At 36.3% G+C, this 23062-nt stretch overlaps 3 protein-coding genes across 3 annotated transcripts; all 3 read right to left on the bottom strand.

Annotated features, from left to right (window-relative positions):
• Window positions 1–919: 919 nt before the first annotated feature.
• Window positions 920–2926, bottom strand: TRIADDRAFT_61435 (uncharacterized protein; the record flags this gene model as incomplete). Its single annotated transcript, XM_002117367.1, has 1 exon — window positions 920–2926. The coding sequence occupies one exon, from the start codon at window positions 2924–2926 to the stop codon at window positions 920–922; it is 2007 nt and encodes a 668-aa protein (XP_002117403.1).
• Window positions 2927–6086: 3160 nt separating this feature from the next.
• On the bottom strand, window positions 6087–8675 carry TRIADDRAFT_61434 (uncharacterized protein; the record flags this gene model as incomplete). The annotated part of the gene is made up of 1 exon (XM_002117366.1): window positions 6087–8675. One exon carries the CDS (start codon window positions 8673–8675, stop codon window positions 6087–6089), a length of 2589 nt encoding a protein of 862 aa, XP_002117402.1.
• Window positions 8676–10207: 1532 nt separating this feature from the next.
• TRIADDRAFT_61433 (uncharacterized protein) lies at window positions 10208–19372 on the bottom strand (the record flags this gene model as incomplete). The annotated part of the gene is made up of 16 exons (XM_002117365.1): window positions 10208–10270; window positions 10365–10485; window positions 10578–10684; window positions 10784–10876; window positions 10979–11102; window positions 11447–11577; window positions 11850–11915; window positions 12059–12320; window positions 12424–12457; window positions 12575–12647; window positions 12753–12802; window positions 12956–13570; window positions 14673–14908; window positions 15411–15454; window positions 16346–16447; window positions 19304–19372. 16 exons carry the CDS (start codon window positions 19370–19372, stop codon window positions 10208–10210), a joined length of 2190 nt encoding a protein of 729 aa, XP_002117401.1.
• Between the last annotated feature and the right edge of the window lie 3690 nt (window positions 19373–23062).

Here is a 23062-nt window from a genome sequence, read left to right as displayed (position 1 = left end):
ATAGGCTAATGAGGTTCTTAACTCCCAAGTAGAATATTGTCAAGAAGTCTTTGATTCGGTTTTGAATGAGTGGTATAGAATTGTTGTAGAGTTAAAGTCGATGACTGGGTTCCTCTTAGACGTTTCAACTGTTGTTATGAGGGAGGAAAAAGCGGATTCATCTTCTACCAACCCTATCATCATGAACAACACCATTTTTAAGGTTGAAAGCGGTATTGACCTATTTGTGCTACGTGAGAGCTTTGCTCTGTTATATTTCCAATTTTGAGATGGTGAATGCTGAATCCAATGGGGCTAAAAACCGATTCGTTCTTACACGGTAACGAATATGATTCCCTAATTCATTTAGATTTCATTTATATTTGGTAACGATTGAATTTATGAAATCAAGGAAGAAAATGACTGGAAAGAATAAAATGTAAGAAAGTAAAGTCCTCACGATTGAAATTCTAGGTTGATTTTGAGAGCTCTTGATCTTCGTATCGTTATAATGATCATTAGTCCACTGTCTAACAATTTCTATGTTATACTTTACCTAGATTAGGCAAACTATCGCCAATTTTAAATGAGCAAGTTGAATTTATTCACAGAATCAAAAATCATCCCACTCAAAGCTATAATAGAATGCAATGGACAAATCCGAAATTATGATAATTCTATCACCAATTTACTATATTTATTCTAAATTGCCTCATTTTATCATTACGAGCGTTAGAGACTGGTCTACTGCCGATAGCATACGCGTGCATATCAGATAAACTATGAACATCTTTTTTTATCCTTTTAATCTACCTTGTAGAACGCTACTTTAAGACATAAATTAAACAGAATGAAATAGGAAATTGTCGAATTCACGGTATTTCTAACTTGGACGATAACCCGAATACTATATCCCATCGTATTGTTGGTCATCGATATTTTAAAGCAAAATGTTGGATAGGACAACGGCTATCATCGTCGTCAGTAAATGGGTTATGGTAAAGATTCCAGCTGTACCACTACCTGGTGGCTTAAATTGAGAACATTGACTGGCATCAATACATATTTTTTGACTAGTGATAGCAGGTATTGAAGGATGGGCTGCAATATCCAATGTATTATTATTATAAGCTCCACCAACGCCAAAGAAAAAATAATGGCAACCATGCAAACTGATATCATTTTGCGTATCGGTAGTATTAATTTGACGAATAAAATTCAAGATTGTTACGCCGTTAATAAGGGAACCATTGACAACTTGAACATTGCTAATGGCGTCGATAGCGGGTAAAGAATACGTCTTGAGAAAGCGATCTATTAATACAACAGCTCCATTGGATACCCAACCCACAATAGCATCGGAATTGGGCATTTTAGCGTCGTTGGAAATACCCAATGCAAGCCATTTATCGGTCTTTGCAGACATCGTGAAATGCACTGTTCCATCATTATACACATTCCACGCTAAAGTTTGGCTACACGTATTGCCTGCACAATTGGAAGTCCAACTACCGCCACAGGTAGCGGCATTCAATCGATTATCTGAGAAAAAATTGAGCGAACGACGACCTCGATGTTCAAAACCATGATATTTTAATTCATCATCGCCATAAAATGTCGTTTCGCGAGTGGTATTAATAATACCCGAAGGCTTCTCGTGGGTAAATGGCACTTTTTGACCATAAGCATAAATAATATCCAAGGGTGCATCGATGATAGTGTGATCGGTAGGTCCATCGGCCGCTAACTTTTTCCGCCATCTTAACGTTGTAACACCGTTGACTTCTGAACCTACTGCTGATGTAATGCTATCTATTCCGCCATAATAAGAATCTTTTCTAGGTGTACCGCGATCACGAGAGTAGTAATCGAAAATTCGAACAGTATTTCCGCGAACACTACCAATCACCATGTCTGTACAAGCCATAGAATGCTTTACTGGCGTTTTCTTAGCATCTGATTCTGCTTGATTGCTCTCTCCAGGAGAACCTGGTGGACCAAAAGCTAAACCTGGTGCTGCTCCGGCCGGATAAAACTGACAAGACTCCATCAAACCTTGTGGTCGCCAGCCTAATCCTACCCAAGTAATCGATCGCGTTTTATGGATTACTTCAATTTCATTGCTAGCAGATAACATTTTATACCACATTTCACTATTTTTATCCAGTCGAAAATAGAAATATGACGTTAAATCGCTAGGCATAGCGACAGTAAGACTCGAAGTTTGGGAACATCGATAGCCATAATAGCCAGGAGAACAGTAACATTGCTTTAAAGGGTAATAATAATCTTGGTTAATAGTCAGACATTGGCCATTGCCATTACAGTCTGAAGTTGTTTCACACTCGTTGACAAATTCGCATCGATTGCCCGAGACAAGACCAGTAGCACAACTACATGTTGGCGATGCTGAATTACAATTAGATGCTATCGTTCCGCCATTGTAACAATTTAATTGTGTACAAGGAAAATTGCCAATTTCAACATCAGCACAACTCCAATATTGGAACGGTTTAGTAGGGGTTGATCTTTCGGCGACATCGCGTATAAGGCGTATAATGCAATGATCGCAAGTAAAGCCTTGAGGAAGGGTAACAAGATAATTTTGAATAGTAGCATTATCCGAGGAGAACCATGGCACCGAGTCATTGGTCGGTGTTAATTCATGGCTTACAACTCCATTACGTTGTAAAATTTGAATTCGAAATCCACCTTGATGAGCAAATGCTAAATGCCATGTCATATCAAAGGTTGAACCAGCAACTAATTTCGTTTTAAAGATACCTTGGCCGGTTGCATTTTCCGGCATTCCACAAGGACTTCGTGATCTAAAATTGACGATAAAATCGAAATCATACATTCTAGATATTGGGAAGAGGATGCGAATGTGTCCATTGACCATCGTTATGGCCAACACCCCAATTAAAATAAAGCACAACTTATTCATCTTGAATACATGGATTGATCACCACTATTCGTTCTCTCAACGCCTTTCTTGTTGATATAGATTAAAATTGGATCTAAAGTTCAAATCAGCACAAAGAAAGTATGTAAATGGATGATTAAATAGTCATTTTTTGGCCTTTGTTCGCTTCCTGCTATTTTTGTATAGGTCTGCTCAGGGATTATAATTATACTGGCGAGAGTTTCTTCCGTAAAGTCATGACCTTATTCTCTATTTTTCACCTATAGCATTATTACGATAATCTCCTTACGAACCAATCATCTGGTTTAATCCTTGACAATAACATAGCATGGTAGAGGATCAATAATTAATTATATAATTAGAATTGTTACAATTTCCTATTTAATGCAGGAGCTCCAATTGGTTATCGGAGTGAATTTATTGACATAATAGACTGCTGTCAATAAACGATGGCAACAATATACAATAAGCTTCCAATGATCAGTTGGATTAAGACATTATACAAATGGCTTCTTTAAGAGCAAGTACAAAAATATCGATGATAGCTAGAAATTTAATCCCGATTAAAGTCGAAGGTATAATGTGTTGAGGGATTAAATTATCATTTATATCGATAGAGTTGAAGGTTGCAGTTACTTCGTATCGACGATGTAATATATCATCAAGTTTCATTTAACTGCTCGTTACTGTATTATCCTCGGCCATTTCTGCCTTGAAATGCCTCTATCGAATTTAATTGTCTGCGTTAGGAAACAAGTGTGAAAAGATGGTGTTTACTTACACTTTAATACCACTTTGATCATTCATAGCAAGTGAGTCTGTATGACTTTCCAATTAGACGGCCAGGATACATTTCTAATGATTTAAAGCTATAAACTACAGGAAAGAATCCATTTAGTTCAGTGCGTGCATAATTTCGCCGCTTTTTTTTGCTTGCTTCCTTTATGTTTTGAAGCAATAAGCTGCAGGAAGGAATCCATTTGGGTGCTTTCCTAATAATCTAAGCATGATATCGCAGGAGGGAATCACTTTGATTAGGTATTTTCATAATTTCAAGCTATAAGCTACAGGAGAGAATTAATTAGGCTGAATGTTTTTATAATTCGGCTACGTTTTTATGACGTAACTAGGGTACTTACCAAGTGGTTTAAAGCAAATAAACTGCGGGAAGGAAATTATTTAGTTATTGAATTAAGCTGCTAGGATACTTTTCTGAGGACTTCAAGCAATACGCTACAGGAGTCCATTTCTTGTGATGATTTCCATAATTGGGGAAAAGGGAGGGCATCAAGAAGCATCGGCAGCTGTTATTGATGTATCATGCTGTACTATGAATTAACTAGTTTAAGTCACAATTCAGCGATATCCCTTTACCCTTTCTCGGATAGGTTAATAGAACGAAGCAGAGAAAATTAATATGTAAAGTAGTATACAGGGAGAGATTATACTCTGAAAGTCAGTAGAAAACGCTTAATTAAAACTATAGTGATTACTCTGTTTATTGTAAAAATTTTACTGGAATAGAAAATTGATTTGATAATCTTTCGAAACATATCTAGCTAATTTCCAACATATTTCTATTTTAATATGTATTCTAGTATTCTATCCTTAATTAATAATGTCTAGAAGCGACAGACATGCTCAATAATCTGTGCAGAATGGGATAATAAAATTTGACTAATGCTAAAATTCTCAAGCATATATAATTTTGAATTTATTTGTTAAAAAAGTGATGAGCTCACGATCTGTCTGTAATAAGACCATAAAATACTTGACGGTTAATCTATATCATATGGTTCATCTACATATCTATATGGATGTAATCCAAAGATCGAATCGAGCTATAGCAATTATTATTATTGTAGATGATATACAACAGCCTAATATTCGTGTCAATTAAGTTTTATTCCACTATGAAAGTACTTGACGGATAAATCTATATTGCATGGTATGTCTGCATGTTTATATAGGTATAACCAAAAGATCGAATCGAGCTATAGCAATTAGAAATCTTGTACATGATATACAACCGCCAAACCCTTGTATCAATTAGGTTTTACTTTACTTTATGAAAATACTTAACGGATAAATCTACATTACAAGTTATATCTATATAGCTATAATCAAAGGATAGAATCGAGTTATAGTAAATGATCAAAGCAGATGATATACAACAGCTTAATTCGTACATCTGTTAGGTTCTACTATATCATGCGAATACCTTACATTTAAATCTATACAGTATTGCATGGTATGTCTACATGTCTATATAGGTTTATATAGGTATTACCATAAGATAGAATTGAGCTATAGCAATTATCATTGTAGGTGATATAAAACAGACCCATAGACTCAATCGATTCTACTCTATGAAATTACTTGACGGACAATTCTGTACACTTACTTACTATTGGATTGAATAGAAAATTTTAGACTACTACTTAATCTTGTTCTTCAGGCGTACATTTATTGAAATATTGTCATTTACGCATATTTACGAAATGCGTTCATAATGCTATGTCGAAAGAAAACTTTACTAAACATTTCCAAATGGACTTTCTTAATGCCTCAATGGTTGAAATTTTATCCTTGAAGCAAATTCATGTATGCGTCAAAAAAGTCCTATTCAGAGATAAATTTTATTAAACTTTAACATTTCTAAATTTTAATGCTTACTTTATTTGATACAACGGGTTAGATAGGTTGTTCAGAAATACACTTTACTGAACAACTCGACTTTTCAATTTAATTAAAATTAAGCATAATATTTTATCTTCTGAAAGTACAGTGTTGTTGAGAAATAAACATTGCTATAAGATACCTTTTCTTTTTGAATTTTATTTTCACCATAATCTACTCTACTTTAAGAAATTAATACATATAAATTCTTAATTCCTTTGAATCGGTATCATTCATTATATGATATATTTGTTAACGAAAAAAAAGAAGCAGAATTGAGATTAATATGATCACTTACTGAATTTTTTAACAACAGCTTGTGGCTTGCATATAATCTAAAATTAATGGCCCATCTAGCAGTGGCAATTGATTACAAATCAATCCTTACTCTACTAAATTGCAATGAATCAGCTATACGATATTCTATTTCAAATAGACCCGAATAATGAATCAATATTAGCATGAGCAGTAATCCCATTAATCATGCTGCACGTAGAACCAGTTAGAAAATACTACTAATCAAGACGCTTAAGACAGCAATGACCAAATGAATTAGAGTAAAAATAGTGCCAGCTGCGCCAGTTCCTGGTGGACTAAATTGTGTACATCGACTAGCATAAAGACACATTGGAATTTTAGCGACAGCTGGTGTTTGAGGATGGACACCAATATCAAGGTTATTATCATCATAACTACCACCAGTGCCCAAGAAAAAGTAGTGGCAACCATGCAAACTAACATCATTTTGTGAATCCGAGGTGTTCATAGCACGCTTAAAGTTTAGCGTCGTTATACCATTGATGAGAGAACCATTAATTAAATCGACATTAGTAATTGCATCGACTGCAGGTATAAAATAACCTTTAAGAAAGCGATCTCTTAACTTTGCAGTACCCTGGGATATCCAGCCTACGATAGCATCTGAAGATGGCATTTTCTTATCCACAGAAATACCCATTGCAAGCCATTTATCAGTATCAGCCGACATCTGGAAATGCACCGTTCCGTCGTTATAGACATTCCAGCGTAGATTGCTAGCGCATTGGCCATTCAGGCATCGTGTACCCCAGCTTCCACTACAAGGAGTAGAAGTCATGATGTCAATACCTAACGGTGAATAAGACTTTGAACACTGATTAACATCGATACAAATTTTTCGACTTGTAATAAATGGAGTCGAGGCATGCTTGGAAATGGCAAAATTAGAATCAGTATATTGACCACCAATCGCAAATATAAAGTAATGGCAGCCATGTAAACTGATATCTTGTGAGTCACTCGTATTAATTGGACGATAGAATTTTAATGTAGTGGTACCATTCAATTTCGATCCTTCAAGTAAGTTAACATTGGATACAGCATCAACTGGTGGAGGAGCATAGCTAGATATGTAGCGATCGGTAATGACAGGGGCAACTTTCCCTACCCAACCAACGATGGCGTCGGTCTTGGCCATCTTATGATCATTTGAAATACCTAAACCAATCCATTTATCCGTTACTGCTGACATTGTAAAATGGACTGTTCCATCATTGTAAATATTCCATTGTAAGTTATTAGAACAAGAATTGCCGGTACATCCAGTTTTCCAGCTACCACTACAAGTATTAGTAACTAACTTGGAATCACCAAAAAAATTGAGACTTTTACGTCCACGATTTTGATAACCGTGATATTTGAGCTCATCATCATTATAGTAATTGGTTAAGCGATGCGAATTATGCAGACCGGATGGAAATTGATGAGAGTAAGGATACTTTTGACCATAAGCATAAATAACATCCAATACTTCATCCTGAATAGTATGATCGGTGGTTCCTTCTGCAGTTAACTGCTTACGCCATCTTAATGTGGTATAGCCGTTGCTTTCGGAGCCCACCGCTGCAGTAATACTGTCTTCTCCACCAAAATAGGAATCCATTCGAGGTGTACTACGATCACGCGAATAGTAATCAAATAATCGAAACATATTCCCTCGAGCACTACCAATCACCATATCGGTACAATCCATGGCATGGGTTACAAGATTGCCAGCAGCGCCGCCACTTTCTGAACTTCCACCTTCCCCTTCGGGTTTAGCAGTGCTTTCAGCGTTGCCTTCGGGTTGAGCGGTACTTCCAGCGTTGCCTTCAGGTTGAGCAGTACTTTCTGCACCCCCTTCTGGTTTACTTGTACTTTCAGAATTGCCCTCTGGTTGATTTCCTCCTTCACCTACAGCGCTTTCAGGTCCACTAATAAGACATGGTGCCGCTCCAGGAGGGAAAAATTGGCAAGATGCTTTTAATCCTTGTGGCCTCCAGCCTAAACCTACCCAACTAGTAGATAATGTTTTATGAATAACCTCCACTTCATTAGTAGCAGATAGAATTTTATACCAGATTTCACTGCTATTGTCTAATTTCGTGTAGGAATAAGAGGAAACATCATTAGGCATAACCACCGTTAAATTGGAAGTTTTAGAGCACTTATAGCCATAGAAACCAGCCGAGCAGAAGCACTGCTTTAACGGATAATAATAATCTTGATTAATGGTTACACATAGACCATTATTATTACAGTCTGCGTAAGTTTCACATTCATTCATATATTGGCAGCGATCGCCCGAGAATTGATTATTGGGGCATGAACAAACTGCTGAAGCAGAATTACAATTCGATGCTATGCTCCCTCCATGATAGCAATTTAACTGATTGCATTGGAAATTATTGACTTCTACATCAGCACAACTCCAAAATATATAGGGTCCACTAGGAGTGGACCATTCCTTGGCATTACGTGTTAGTCGAATAATGCAATGATCACAAGTAAAACCACTAGGTAAAGTAGCCAAATAGCTCTGAATAGTGGAATTACTGATAGAATACCATGGATTGGTATTATTTGTCGGGGTTAATTCATGTAAAATTGTTCCGTTACCATGTAAAATTTGGATACGAAAACCACCACCATGAGGAAATGCCATGTGCCAAGTAATACTAATCTTAGAGCCTGTGATCAATTTAGTTTTAAAGATACCTGTGCCAGTAGCATTTTCTGGCATACCACAAGGGCTGCGAGTTCGAACATTATCCAAAAAGTCAAAATCATACATTCTTGCCTTCGGATAGTTTAAACGGATATGGCCATCAACAACCGTCAAGGCTAAAACAGCCAGTAAAATAGTTATACAGATATTCATCATTAAATTAAAGGATCGCCACGATATGCTGATCGATAGAATACACTATAATGGTAAGTTTCCCGCTGACTAGAAAAGTCCAATCCCAGGAACCTTTCCGATAGGACTAGAAAAACCTTCCTCTCTAAACGGTAGATAGAAAAATGTGATACTATACCTTTACGGAAAAAGTTTTCGATAGGAACTATTTTTTATTCTATTTTGCTATGACTACCATAGGCTCACCAAGGTACATATTGATATAAATAATAATTTGATGCCGTACAACCAGCCAATAAGAATGAGGCAACAATAGAAAATATTTTGAATAATTTAATTCTCAATTGCAAATTTGTTTAAATCCTTTTTATAAAATTTAATTAAAGCATTCAAAAGCATCAAGCGAACATTCAATCAGTACTAGGAAGAAAGGTACCGATGGAATTATCCTTTAATTAATTATACGATTTCATAAATCAATACCTTCTACCACAGTCTTGTTCCTCATAAATTAGCAACATTTTGATCTTGATGAGTAAGTACGTATCTCAGCAAGGGATGCTTTTTAAACATTCCTTTATCAAGGGTATGAACAGCCGAATAGGTGGAAGTGTAAACTACAATTATGTAATTATCATTGATCAGCTAACTCGAGTTTTATTAACTTTGGCTTAAAAATATGAATAGCTAATTTAATGGATCTGCAAGTTTTAAATACTACTTTGAGCAATAATGACCTGATTTTTAGCTCTATAATACTGCCAACATTAAGTGTATAGCATATTCCCAAGTAAATGATGTTTCTTGCCCGATGCAAGTGCGTTCAAATACTGGACGTTTGAGCACAAAAATGCACTCTGTACGATTATCAGGTAGTCATTAAATCCATTACAGCTATCGCAGCAATAATTGTAAGGTGCATAATATAATGACGTAAAAGTTTTGAAAAATTTTTTGAACAGCATGCTTCGTACTGTACGGCTTGCATAACAGGTGAAATAAAATACAAATAGCGACTTTATCAAACAATCATAACTTTTAAATGCCATTTATTTCATCTCAATGTCGTTTAATTTAATTATTAAAGCGAAGCAATTATTGTAATCTCCAAATTCAGCTTCTTTATGAAGAATTAGCTTCAACAACAATTTATTATGAAAAGATCAATAAAGTATGGTGATAAATTTGAAATAGAAACATTCCAACTTCATAGAATTCATACATTACAAATTATGCCTTAAAAAGAACGCAAGTTCAGTAGGAAGTTCTACAACAGAGCGTTGGCCATATGACTAAATAAATGTTTTCTTAATGATCATTGTAAAATGAATTATATTGATTATTAACTGTACAGTGACTAGCAGGTCATAAAATTTAACTTTGCTTCCACTGGATTCCTTGGAACGAATGAATAACCAAAATTTGTTCTCGCCTCCGACTTTATATATATATACAAGTTATTTCGATTACTTTCCTATCTTTCCAATTAGCTCATCACATATCGATGTTAATTCTGCGTTCTCTTGTGCCTGCAAAATGCAACCAACATGTTACTAAAGCGCTAACAGAATGACGGCAAATAGTACAATTCTCGATATCCTAGCAAGAATGAGCTTAAAGTACCTTCTGTTTTAAGCTACTTTCCAATCCAGCATTTTTCGCCTGCTCCCTACGTAAAGCGGCTTGCAAAGCTGCCAATTCAGCCTGCTGTCCTTTTCGGACGTTTATTATTTCTTTGTTAGCGCTATATTGATAAAACAGAAATGTTTATGCTTACTTTTCTAGAAAAAAAGGGTAATTTTATGATTACTGCCAACACTGCTGCTAATAGAAAACCTATCAATTTTCTCTTCAGCATGATTCTTTAAAGTTTGATAACGTTTTTCGCTTTTTTTCAATTTTTGTTGATATTCTACGATGCAAGCCTTTAAAGTTTCCTCGTTCTTGATAATAGCATTTATTTTGGTTAGTGAAAACAATATAAATAGTTTTACATAACTGTTTACGAATTTTAAACATCAAGTCGTTGTCTTTCAGAATACCTTTCTGTAGCCTTCAACGAAACCCTTAAGTTTTTCATATCTCTTGTGAAGATCGGAAAATGCTGTTTCTACAGAATTAATATCAGCTTGTGCCTGTTATGTATATTTGTTATAGACATGAGTCATATCAAACGGTACAAGACGACTTTGTAAACCTATTCAATTTCGGAAATATGACATCATATGGGTATTTACCTGGTCTCTTTCACGACAGATTTCTTCAATTTCTCGGTTATGCTCAGCCTTTTGGGTTTCTGTTGTTTCTATATAATAACATCCATCAATTTCACATTTGAGTATGGCTTTGATAGATAAGAAGCTAAAATACCAGTAAGACTAGTAATTGTGTCAGAAACAGCCTCGAATTGTCAACATTTAATTCCCGAATAACGAGAACTAATATTTGAACGAATAGATTTATTTACATCACACACGTCTAGTACACCAAGGATTAGTATATCATAACTGTTCTTTACATTGTAAGAACATTTTTCATTGAGTGAATACTAAAACATTAGTTAATAGTAAAATTCCATACCAATCATTTCGCTCATGGTCCTTTCATATTCGTTCATAACATATCTAGATTTATTTGGATGCGATATTAGTACTAATAGTTAGTTTTCATTATTCAGTTATAATTTAATGGTCATCTAAACGCACTTTAACTCTTCATTTTCCTTCCGATCCATTTCACGTCCCTTCCTTAGGGCATTGATTTCCTTTCGTAAACTTTGATTTTCCTTTTGTAACTGTTGACTTACAATTTCAGTCTCCATTAGAGTAGGGCCAGTCTAAGATTGCAATATCAAATATCAAGGTTGCAATTGTTAAGAGACAGAGTAATAAACAAATCCACATCTTTAACAGGCAATTTTTTATTCAATGACAAGTAATTACCACTGAGTTTTCAATTTCTTCTGAAGTATTTGCCGTTGCATTTGACTTATTTTCAATCTAAGTGGTTTAGGTACAAAATAATAAGAAATTCTTCCATTGATTAATTCTATATTATCATCCAAATGCATCGATAAAAAGCAATTTTAAGGAATCAATCTGTAAAAACCTGTGGCTTCTGGTCAGATACTGTTTTTTCAGTATTTTGACTTTTACTTTTTGGAGTCTCTTGTAGCTGCAAGTTTAAAATAATTTGAATTGCTTTTTAGTATCTTACAAGGCTGGAAATGTTAATGTATAACATGTGCAAAATTTATAGTATATAGTATTACGTATTGCGTAACAAGTGCTACCGGTATATTATTAAATTTACATTACTTGTATTGACACTGGCTGATTGATGGCCACAGAGGGTTGGGTATCAATGAAAATTTCTTGTTCGCCTGGTTCAGTAGGTACCGTAGCAGTTGTTGTAGTATTACTTTGCTCTGCTTGAGGACTGAAAGATAAAAGTTTGTCTACATCGGATCGCTGAACAGCGGTATCCTGCGGTAAGGAGACATCCTGCTCAGTTGGACTTGGTTGCGTTTCATCATTGGTCATGTAAGAGTTTGGACTTTCTAATAGTAATAGATTTTCACTGCAAGATTCGATACAAAAAATAACCATTAGTCATATCTCGAAATCGTACAGTGACATTCCATGTACTAAACATTGACAAACAATCTATGCAAATAACATACTTGGAAGGTGGCATAGGCTTAAACTTATTTCGATCTGGAAATAGGAACAAGATAAAAATATTATATATAACATTATCACGATATCATGACGTCAACAATGATCATCGTTAGTAGATAACAACATCAGCTCTATCTGGAACTTGAAACATACTTTTCATGGAAGGTTTTACATATGGATCGAACTTAACATATAAAGACTGCCGAGCAAGCGCAGATTCTTGCACCTATAATAGTATATAGTTAACATAAAAGTTGTTTACACGATCGATATCACCGTTATTCAACGTAATAAACTTGTACAGCTGCATAAAACCTTATCAATAACATACCGTTGCACCAGTACCAATTTTCTCTAGATAATCTAATTCTTGAGTAAATGCTGCAAGCAACATATATAGCACATATTAGAAGTGACTCTTTTCGACCAATGTAGTCAGGCACAGTATCAGAAGCAACAGCCTAGTTCACCCGGTATAGTTACAGCATGATATTACTAGTGTAACCTATAGTAGAAGAAATTTATACTGCTAACCTTGACTTGATTTAAAGCCTTCTTCAATTGCCATAACAAATTCATCTTCATCGATTTGTTGTTGTGATGCTGGGGTATGATTAACTGGTTCTTTTGGTTTCTTTATCATTGTTGCACTACTATAATTTCTTCCTTGACCTGAATCCATCATGGGAGCAGCTACTAAATTATCTTCTGCATTATCAGTTGTGGGAGCGATAGGCAAAGCAAAATTCGCACCATCGTTATTCGGTACGAATAAACTATTGCCGGCAACCGTAGGTGAAGCAATAGGACTTTCAATGTTGGGAATAATTGTAGGGCGATTGTCGGTCTTTTTCTTACGAAACGTTCCAACCCGTACAAAATTACCTTGTTGGTTGACGGTTGCTTCGCTAAAATCAAACGCTTGTGCTATTTTTTCTGGATTAAAGCTAACATTGCTATAATCTATATCTCCATCAGCGTCTTGGTCACTAACTGTTACAGCAACTGCTGGTCCTTTGAAATCATTGCTTGTTTTGGTACTATCCATTGACTGGTCCGATATATCAGAGGATAGATTGGCAGGGGCATCTATTGGTAAAATTGAATTGACGTCATAAACATGGTGTTTCGTAGCGGCATAATCATTTACTATGAGAAAATTGAATCATTCTAGTAAGAGGTACTGATTTAGGTAAATCATGTAAATTATATCACCCGATATTAGTTACGAAGCGGTCGACCATATTTTGATGATACAGAAGTCATGTAAAACATATGACGGGGTTATTTTAGAATTCTACTATTTAATTTCATTAGCCGTTTGAAATCCCTTGATGAATACATTAATTACTATTTATAGATTAATTTAATATTTCCTGTACCTGTGTTTTAGTGTTCAACAGAATATTGCCTGATTTGAACTAAATTTAATCAATATTATAGCATCAGTTGTAGCTGCATCGTTTGTGAATACTGAAAATGTGCAACACCAGCAACTACTATAGCAACACTACCGTTGATTGTTAGACAAGAATATTATACTTGTAATATCGACTCTCTTTTGCGTCCATTGCAATACATTTTACAGCCACTATGAATTAAATTAACAAGGTGTTGCTGGTTGCATGCATGACTGTACGAAACAACTTTTATAGCACCTTTAATCAGTTGTAGACCCCAGTGCAACCGATTGATCAACATGCTGATTGGTATGCACAGATTGCATTTGGGTTGGCATCCGATGTTTTAATGTGTATAACGGAGCCGCTTCATAAAGAGTCTTCAATGGCATAGCAACGAAAATCAATTTAGATTCATGTAAATTTATAATTTTATACTACTATTGTACGCGTACATATCAAAATTTGACTGTTGAAATTTGGTAGGTATTCAATGTTAATGTTGATCAATTTTGACTGACTGTGTGCATTTACTGATTGCAAGCAACATCCAAGTAATATTATACTGTATGTAATTGGCGTGATATGACGTGCGGGGCAATCGAATAGTATAGTCATATTTACTTGGTGTTAGGCTATCGAAAGGATAGCTCCATGGAGTACATGAGCATAAAATGATATCATTGAATTTTATGCATTAACTTCAGTTGAACTTTGGCACCCGATCTCTAACAAGTGCACAGTATCATAGAAATGATGTACGTGAACGATGCCTATGGCATGTTATTATGAGGAAAAAGCAATCAATGTACTATGTATTCCGTTCAATCAAACTATTCTAATCACCATACCTTCAGGCGTTGTTGGAGTGTAAGCTTTAATTGGGCTTTTATTCCGGTTACGCAATCGTTGTCTGGCCTTTATAGCACTATTTTTTGATTCACTGGGTGTACCAGTTGGGCTTGATATACTCTGGCCCAAAATCTTTTCTATATCAGAAGTTAAGTTAGCAATCCTTTCCGAGAAATCATCTACGGAGGATTTTTTCGGTGACGATACATTGCCAGTGGACATGTCACCTTCCTCACTATAATAAAATAGAAGAAGATCTTTGTCTAAATGATATACTCAATTATTATTGATACGACAATTTATTAAAATACTGCTCTATTGCTGACATGTGTGTAAAGATAGATTCCTAGGCAGGAAATGGTTTCAATGTAAGACTAAACTATGTTTTGGTATAGCAAGTTATATCAAGGCAATGAATGATCGATCGATCATCCTTTACAGTAGGTTAAAATGAAGTGGATGTCAAAGCAAGTTGGTAGAGTGAGCTAGTCGTCTATAGAGTATTTGTTGTAATTTCAATACAAAGTCTAACTATGAGGTTATCATGTAGAAAGCTATCGTTACCAGTTTTGACCAAGGTAAAAGATTGGTTGATAAATAAATTATTTGTATAAATCATTAAATAGGTGGATGATTTGAGATTAGTCTCAACTCAATCTTCAATCCATTGATCAATCGATTGTAAATCTATTAGAATATGCGTTTATAAATTACTCTACATTCAGCGAATAATTTACCTTGAGGGACGTAAATCAAGGCAATTGACGTTTTGAAGTGATTCCTATTGAATAAAATACAATCAAGATTATCCAACTTTGATCAACGTATTTGACAATTGACACAATCGTGTTGAAAAATGGCAGCACGACGTAAACAAGTAGTAGTTCATTTTCAATGTCAATGTTGAACAAAACTGCTTTGTATTGAAAAGCATTTCAAGGGCCAGCCAATTTTTATTTTAAAGTCATCACGGCTTGCCATAGTGTGCTATATAAAATGATATGATCCAATATCATTGGACTGAACGATGAAAAATAGTTGAGCCATCCCCCAATTAATGGCATTGTGCTGGAAAATGTTATTATTATCAAGACTACTACAGTACTACTCTGTCTACCTTGAGTCTGACTCAAAACTACTTGACAAGAAAGACTTGCGACGTTATTCAACATGAAACCGAAGCATCAACTAGTCTAATTTCATCACCGCCCTCTTCCTCGTAGTGGAATGTGTTGACGATGAAGTTGAGCATGTTGCCAATGACCAATTTCTCCACTTTGATCCTTTCATTTTTTTTTATCCTCGGTCAGTCATGTTTGACCGCTCTCCATGGCGTTATGAGAATCATGAGTTATCTCTACAAGTATTAAGTCCATGATTGGCTAAAGACTACTACCACTATCTCGTGCTCTCCGATATTATTTTTCCCATGCTCTAACATGCTAGCAAATAGTAGACGATTTGAAAGGTATGGATAGAGAATTGTGTTGCAATTTTGTTGAAACAGCCAGCCATCATGGACAGGCCATTTTGCTTGATGAAGAAAGAATCCTCTTTCCAACATGGTCCCCCAATTGGGAACTATTGTGCTATCCTTATTTCTACTGCATAACGACGACAATCTATCCTCTCTATTGGTAGTAAAGTCGATTGACTACGTTGGCTAACTTACCTGCGATTGATTCTCAATTTGCGATTGTGCAGGAATTGCCACTGGCTGGCTACAATTGGAAAGCGAGATGTTACCAACCTCCACTTCTTCTTTAAAGTAGACCTAAATCATTGAATACATCACGTTTAAATCAAGATAGTCAACGTCTTTTGTAATCCTGGATGGATTTGCAGTTAATAAATGGCCAATAAACACAATTTCATCAATATGCAAGAGGAATCGATAGAAGAGAAGAGCAAAAGAGGCAATGGAGTCCAGTCGCAATTCCGTTAAATCATTTCAAATGTACGCCGAGGCTGATCAACACGCCGAAGAGTGTTGTCTTGGCGTTGGCGTACGTCTCTACTGACTTCTCTTCTCTCTGCTGTTGTATCGAACAGACGATAGCCGCATTGACTCGACTCAGGGTGCATATGCGACAACGGCGACAGTGTGCGTCACTCGTTGCAAGGCAGAGTGGATTACAGTACATTCTATCCTCATGTACAGTACAATACTGTACATACGCTACTGTACACTGTGGACCAGACACGCTGTCCCGCGTACAGTACGATATACTGTACAGTGGACAGGTTTCACTGTACACTGTACAAGATTACATCTACTGTACTGTACCTCTCCAGTATAGCACATGTAATATACGAGCGATAGTATGCCTCTGTATGGATTAATTCCTGTGAATGGGTGACTAACTTGTACAGTACTGAGTGTGATGCCGAATCGAATGGAATCTTGCGCCTGCAACATTGGATACAGGTACAGACCGGAATGGACCGGGCCGGGCATACTGTACAGTACCGCGACGGTACAGCATGCTTCTGTATGGATTCATTGTTGTGAATGGGTGACTGACTTGTAGTACAGTACTGTACTAGAAACATACAGTACTGAGTACTCCATGGTTGTACTGTACATTGTACTGGACAGTGACTGTTGTGCTACAGTACTACCACTCCACTTTACAGTGTACAGTACTTCAACGTACTGTACAGTATACTCAATCGAATAAAGTCTTGTGGCTGCCACACTGGATACAGGTAAAGACCGGAAAGGACCGAGCCGGGTATACAGTACTGTACTGTACCTCGACAGTACAGCATGCTTCTGTATGGATTAATTGTTGTGAATGGGTGACTGACTAGTACTGTACAGTACTGTACTAGAAACATACAGTACTGAGTACTCCATGGTTGTACAGTACTGTACAATGTACTGTACATTGTACTGGACAGTGATTGACTAATTGTTGTACTGTACTGTACAGTACAGTACTTCCACTCCACTTTACAGTGTACAGTACTACAACGTACTGTATGATACCCAATCGAATAAAGTCTTGTGGCTGCCACACTGGAATACTGGATACAGGTAAAGACCGGAATGGACCGGGCCCGGCGTACCGTGTCAAAGTGGTGCAGGTATTATAGACCTTTTAGGCTAGGAGCAAAAACGAGCTTGGCTTGCAATCAGACTGCTCGAAATAATATCCAAATGGGAGGCAGAAAATTGCCAAGATGAGTTGAGCAGTCGACGATTGTACTGATGAAGGCCAGAGTCACAGTATGCTGCTCACGAAAACAAAATAAAGCACTACTCTATACGTACAGTCATTATAAAATGGTAAATAATATCATACACGCCATTCAGTACTTACAAAGATACTGTTGTAGACAATTTGTTGTACTGTAAATACGCGTACTAAGGAGTTACCCCCTCCCGTTCCTTAATGAGGGAAAACTTGGACGATAGAATTGGAGATATATACAGTAGATTGGCCAAGTACAGTGCTATAGTTGGAGATTGAGTCATGGTTTTAGTATCGAAGGTCATAAAGAGTCGAGCAATCGTACTTGATAACTGTGGATGGTATATGTAGAATGAATTGTTGGCTGACGATTGCACTAACGCCATATCCGCCGCCCTGTTGGAGTACCCACGCGTGATTTGGACCCCATGCAATGCAGATGTTTGGACTTTTTTACCTGGACCATGGACAGTGCAAAGTATCTTTACTGGTCATAATGACTCACCTATATGCAGTCATTACAATGCAATGGTCGACTGCGAAGATGGAGCGACCATCCAACTAAAACTCTGCCTGCTACGGTATTCGATAGTCAACAACCAAACAGCTTATATCAGTAGAATGGACTCGCCTACAAGGTGACGCAAAGAAGCAACGAGTAGACTGTAAAAAAATGCTGCAATTCGACTTTCACGGCAGTAACTGCACCATTTGATTCTTACTCATAAAATTACAATGACGGTATTATTATTGGCTCCATCTGTACATCGATGTATTCTTTCAGGAGGAAATGCACGTCATTGAGCAGACTTTAATTCACATGCCGCCATATAGTACAGTACTGTATATTACTCGATCGGCTATCAGCCACTGATAAAGTCTGGAAAACCATGTTAGTAGTCATTGAATGGACCACTAATATATATGCAGTATATAACCGATCGTACAGTATCCATTGCATGGTAGAGAAGGGACGGAATTGCCTTGGAATACCGTAGACTTAAACTCAGTATTGTCATGCAGAATAGGCCCAGCAGACGTATTATCGAGTAAAGGAAAACTTTGACGACAATCGTCCCATGGACAACCAAGGGATAGTAATGTACTTATTTCAGGAAAGAGAAGGAAATCATAGGTACAAGTGTACAATAGAGACTCTCAATATCCCTACTATGCACTATGTAGTATCTGAGTAATGTGACCCAAGTGATGGAGGTAAAATAACCCAGAGGATTTATTATACTGTACAATTCGTATACGCATATACTCGACAGATAGAGTAGAGGAAAATTGACAAGTAGATGATGTAATCCGATCATTCAATCATGAATCGAAAGTACGGTCGGTATTTATTCACCATGGTGAAAAGAACCAGCATGACAGATGTGTTGTACTCTAGTGTACAGTACTGCATGAAAGGATGCTGTCTATACCTGCAGACGGAGTAGAGGAATACTTCGATGACAATCAGCAAGTTGACATCGAATCGATAGCATTGACATACTGTACAGTGTACAGTAATGGTAGAGACAGGAATCAGCATGACAAATGATACAGCTACAGTATGCACGCATAGGTTCGGCCAAGGATTGGATTTCACCACCGATCATTTATATACTGTACTGCTTATCCATCATATATGGATTTTATCCCTTTAATCTAACCACTGAATTAAATAATAATATTCTTAAAAATCGAAAAACTGCCAGGAATAAGTAGCAGCGATAAATACTGCTACGGTAATCTCACTTGGTAAATTACCTCCAAGAATTTATTATTTTACAATCTCATGACTATTAATGTCCACTACTGACTGTACTGTAAATACTTGTATACTATTCATTCGCGGTAGACGATTAGATCAATAGGACTAAAAATGAACTTTCAATCTTACTTTTTTTTTTTACGTGTTTAGCATTCTAGTAGCTGCCTACTGGTAGCCTTGAAAATAAAAAATAGAATATCGATATGTCCTACAGTAATGCATTACACTAAGGCAGAGAACTGTTTCACTTTCACACATTGCTTCCATCAAGTACATAACTGTATTGTATTCTCCTACTTCTGCTGCAAATTACCAAGATAATCAAAATTATTGCAATCATTGTATCATACCAGTATAATGACTAGTTCATAAGCCTATTATACTTTCTACCGGTCTTGTTAAGTAAAATATACATTTCCTACTAATGGCTTATTAAATAAATTGCAACTTGAAATTAGATAATTTTTTTAATATAATTTACACATGGAAAGCTCTTGTAAATTATCAACTATCATTCTCATGAATAAAAATAAATTCAAGGCGTGTAATCAAATGATAGTGGCATAGCATAGACCACTGAAATTTACTTCCAGTCAATAAAATACAGTAACCCTGTTTGCCAAGTTGAAATGTTTTATCTGCTCATGTGGTTATATCAATAAACAAAATACATGTACTATGTGAAAGATACTGAATATTGGGTTGTATACTAAAAATTGCTTACAATTTCATGTCATGGCGATCCATTTGTATACATATGTGCATATAAAATGTGACAATCAGAATATTGATTACAACTTTTTTCATTATCATAGAGTCTTTATCAATAGTGTATAGCCAACTCGTATTATAAATATAGATGAGAAAAGACAACACTCATAGCAAGTACATTTTACCTTCCAATGGGTGAATGCTGATCGTTTAAAATTGAATTCAATCAAAGAGAACATTTTGCTAACTGTTAATAATTACATAAGTAAAGAATGCGCACCCGTTTTATGTAGTAAATAATTAATTTATAATAATTCTACTGTGTACAAGTATAGTACTCGTCCCGATGGGCATACTTTAATTTGTACATTGAAAAGGAAAATTTTAGACTCTATTCGAGCGTTTAGTCTACTGTATAAGTTGGTATGGTCTAGGTATGAACTATCCAATGATATTGGTATCTCGTGCCCACTGCCACATGGAGTTTTCAAGGGTTTCTTCTGAATCTTTTCAATTCTATTTGCATATAGTACCGTAGACATTTTTGCGCTTAGAAAAGGTTGATCATAATTATAACGTACATCATGGCACTTTAAATGTGCCGTCCTTGATAGACTCCTTTTGAAATCAACTGTAGAGTATTATTGCCAAAAGCGTTACTATTGCTGTATGATACTGACCAACGGTGATCTGGTATCATCTTTCGCTTTTAACAGGATAGTAGCAGTAGTGCGTTTTAAACTGGTTAATGCACCCATGTGATTGGGGTACTTTTAAAATTGAAATAATAATAATAATTATAACAAATATTGACTATCTAATGGTATTACCTGCTACTAGTACAGTACGTTGATGTGTTGTACTTGTAAAAAGTAGGGCACAATGTCAATCTGAAGATTACACTATTTTCTTACAGTAACTAGAAGTGAAATGTTAAATACACTGCAATTTCAACTACTATCTATATTACGCTAAATAAGATACTTTTAAGATTAATGGAATACCTTTTTACTTGGTTGTAGATTGATGTTGTTACTTGGCTTCAAGATAGATTTGTTAGCCGAAGAGTCGTTATGAAAGCCATTCATGCTGTTACCATTGGGCGAATAGACCGTGTCGGTGACGGACTTGATGGGCATGAAAGTATTTTCATTTTCACCACTCTGTTGAAAAGCTTGATTCATATTTACTTCCTTGCGTTACGTCTGTACTGTAGAAGGGAAAAAACAAGATACCAATGTTAACGATTAAAAAGAACGACAGCAGATATCCTTCGTCAAGTCGAAATACTCACTGATCCAATTTACATACCACTAATTTAATTGGTTACGTATTATTGCACTAGTAAAAATCGATAATTCTATTACTGTATTGCATAACATCGTACAACAAGCATGAACAACATGCCCAATTCATCATTGAAGCACACTTACAACGACGTTTGGCTTGGTTCGATGAAAAAGGATAAGAATCGCAGTACAAGCAAAAAAAACAAGAAACACACCAACTATCTATCGATCGTCTTGAATAAGGCGTAGTGCTACTGATTGAATTTCTAGCTGGATATCTCCCGATCAAAATAACAAGTTTCGACTCTGTAGCAGTCACTGTCTTGAAGATCTAGTCAATAAGAATACGCTATACCACTTTCAAATGCGATAATGGACAGTTACTGTCGATTTCATGTTCACATTGCAGTTTTTAATGCACGAGCGCATGCATTCAAATTCGATTGTATATATACATTTGGTTAATTAATCAATGAAAAATTTTTGAAATTTAAATCGGAACAATAGAATGTAACGGCTATATTGGAATACAATAGGAGGTGGGTGGAGCAATGCTGCGCAGGTGTAGTCATCTATTGGATACTGTACTGGCTGTACTGACCATACGGACGGTAGAACTGATATAACTTCTATAGAAGAAAAAATAGTGTCTTACAAAGTGATGCTATCGGCTCAAAGAATACATTACTGCCTATTAAGGAAGAATCGATCAAGGTGACGTGAATAATGCTCATAGCTAAAGCACTGGTTAATCATGATGGTCATAGACTACTCAATGCACCAAATTCACTCCGATGTAAATTTAGTAGTCTTATGCACTGGTGCATGGCTGTACAGTATAAGTAAGAATCGTAAATGGCCTCATCCTTCTTCTGGTCATTCTAGTAAAAGACGCTACCCCGGAAACCGTCTATCTTACTAAAGAAAATCAAAGCAAGCAGTTCATGATGATTGCAGAGAGTAGTCTCTTGAAACGACCGTCCTCTGTCCGTCTCTTTCTTGTTTCGGATATCAGCAACCTGCATGGTGGTCTATATGATGTTCGGTTTCCGCTCTGCGCCATAGTAGAATGACCAGAACAAGAAGAGGCCTCCCGATACAAATGAAGCAGTAAAAGAGCCATGCCTTTACTCTTCACTTACTCGTTGCTAGAAATGGAAAACACTCCCTCTCATGAGTGATACGAGTATATCCAAAAATAAACGAATAACACCTAGGAATAGCTGTGTAGAGGCAGATAAACAGCAACAGCGCTGATTCATTCCCTCTATCACGAGTAAGCAAACAAGAAGTCCCACCACGGTAGCGGCTAGGACTAGCGAGGACTGCTGATTCTCGCTAAAGTTATGCCTGTCCAGTGTCCAAATGTCCATGCTTGCTTTCCAACACCCTATCAATACACTCATACAGTAGTCAATGTGACGCTC

Source organism: Trichoplax adhaerens, genomic scaffold (assembly GCF_000150275.1).
Source record: "Trichoplax adhaerens TRIADscaffold_24 genomic scaffold, whole genome shotgun sequence".
NCBI lineage: Eukaryota > Metazoa > Placozoa > Uniplacotomia > Trichoplacea > Trichoplacidae > Trichoplax > Trichoplax adhaerens.
The sequence above is the reverse complement of the archived record's forward strand: the minus strand, read 5'-3'. Positions and strand labels throughout refer to the sequence as shown.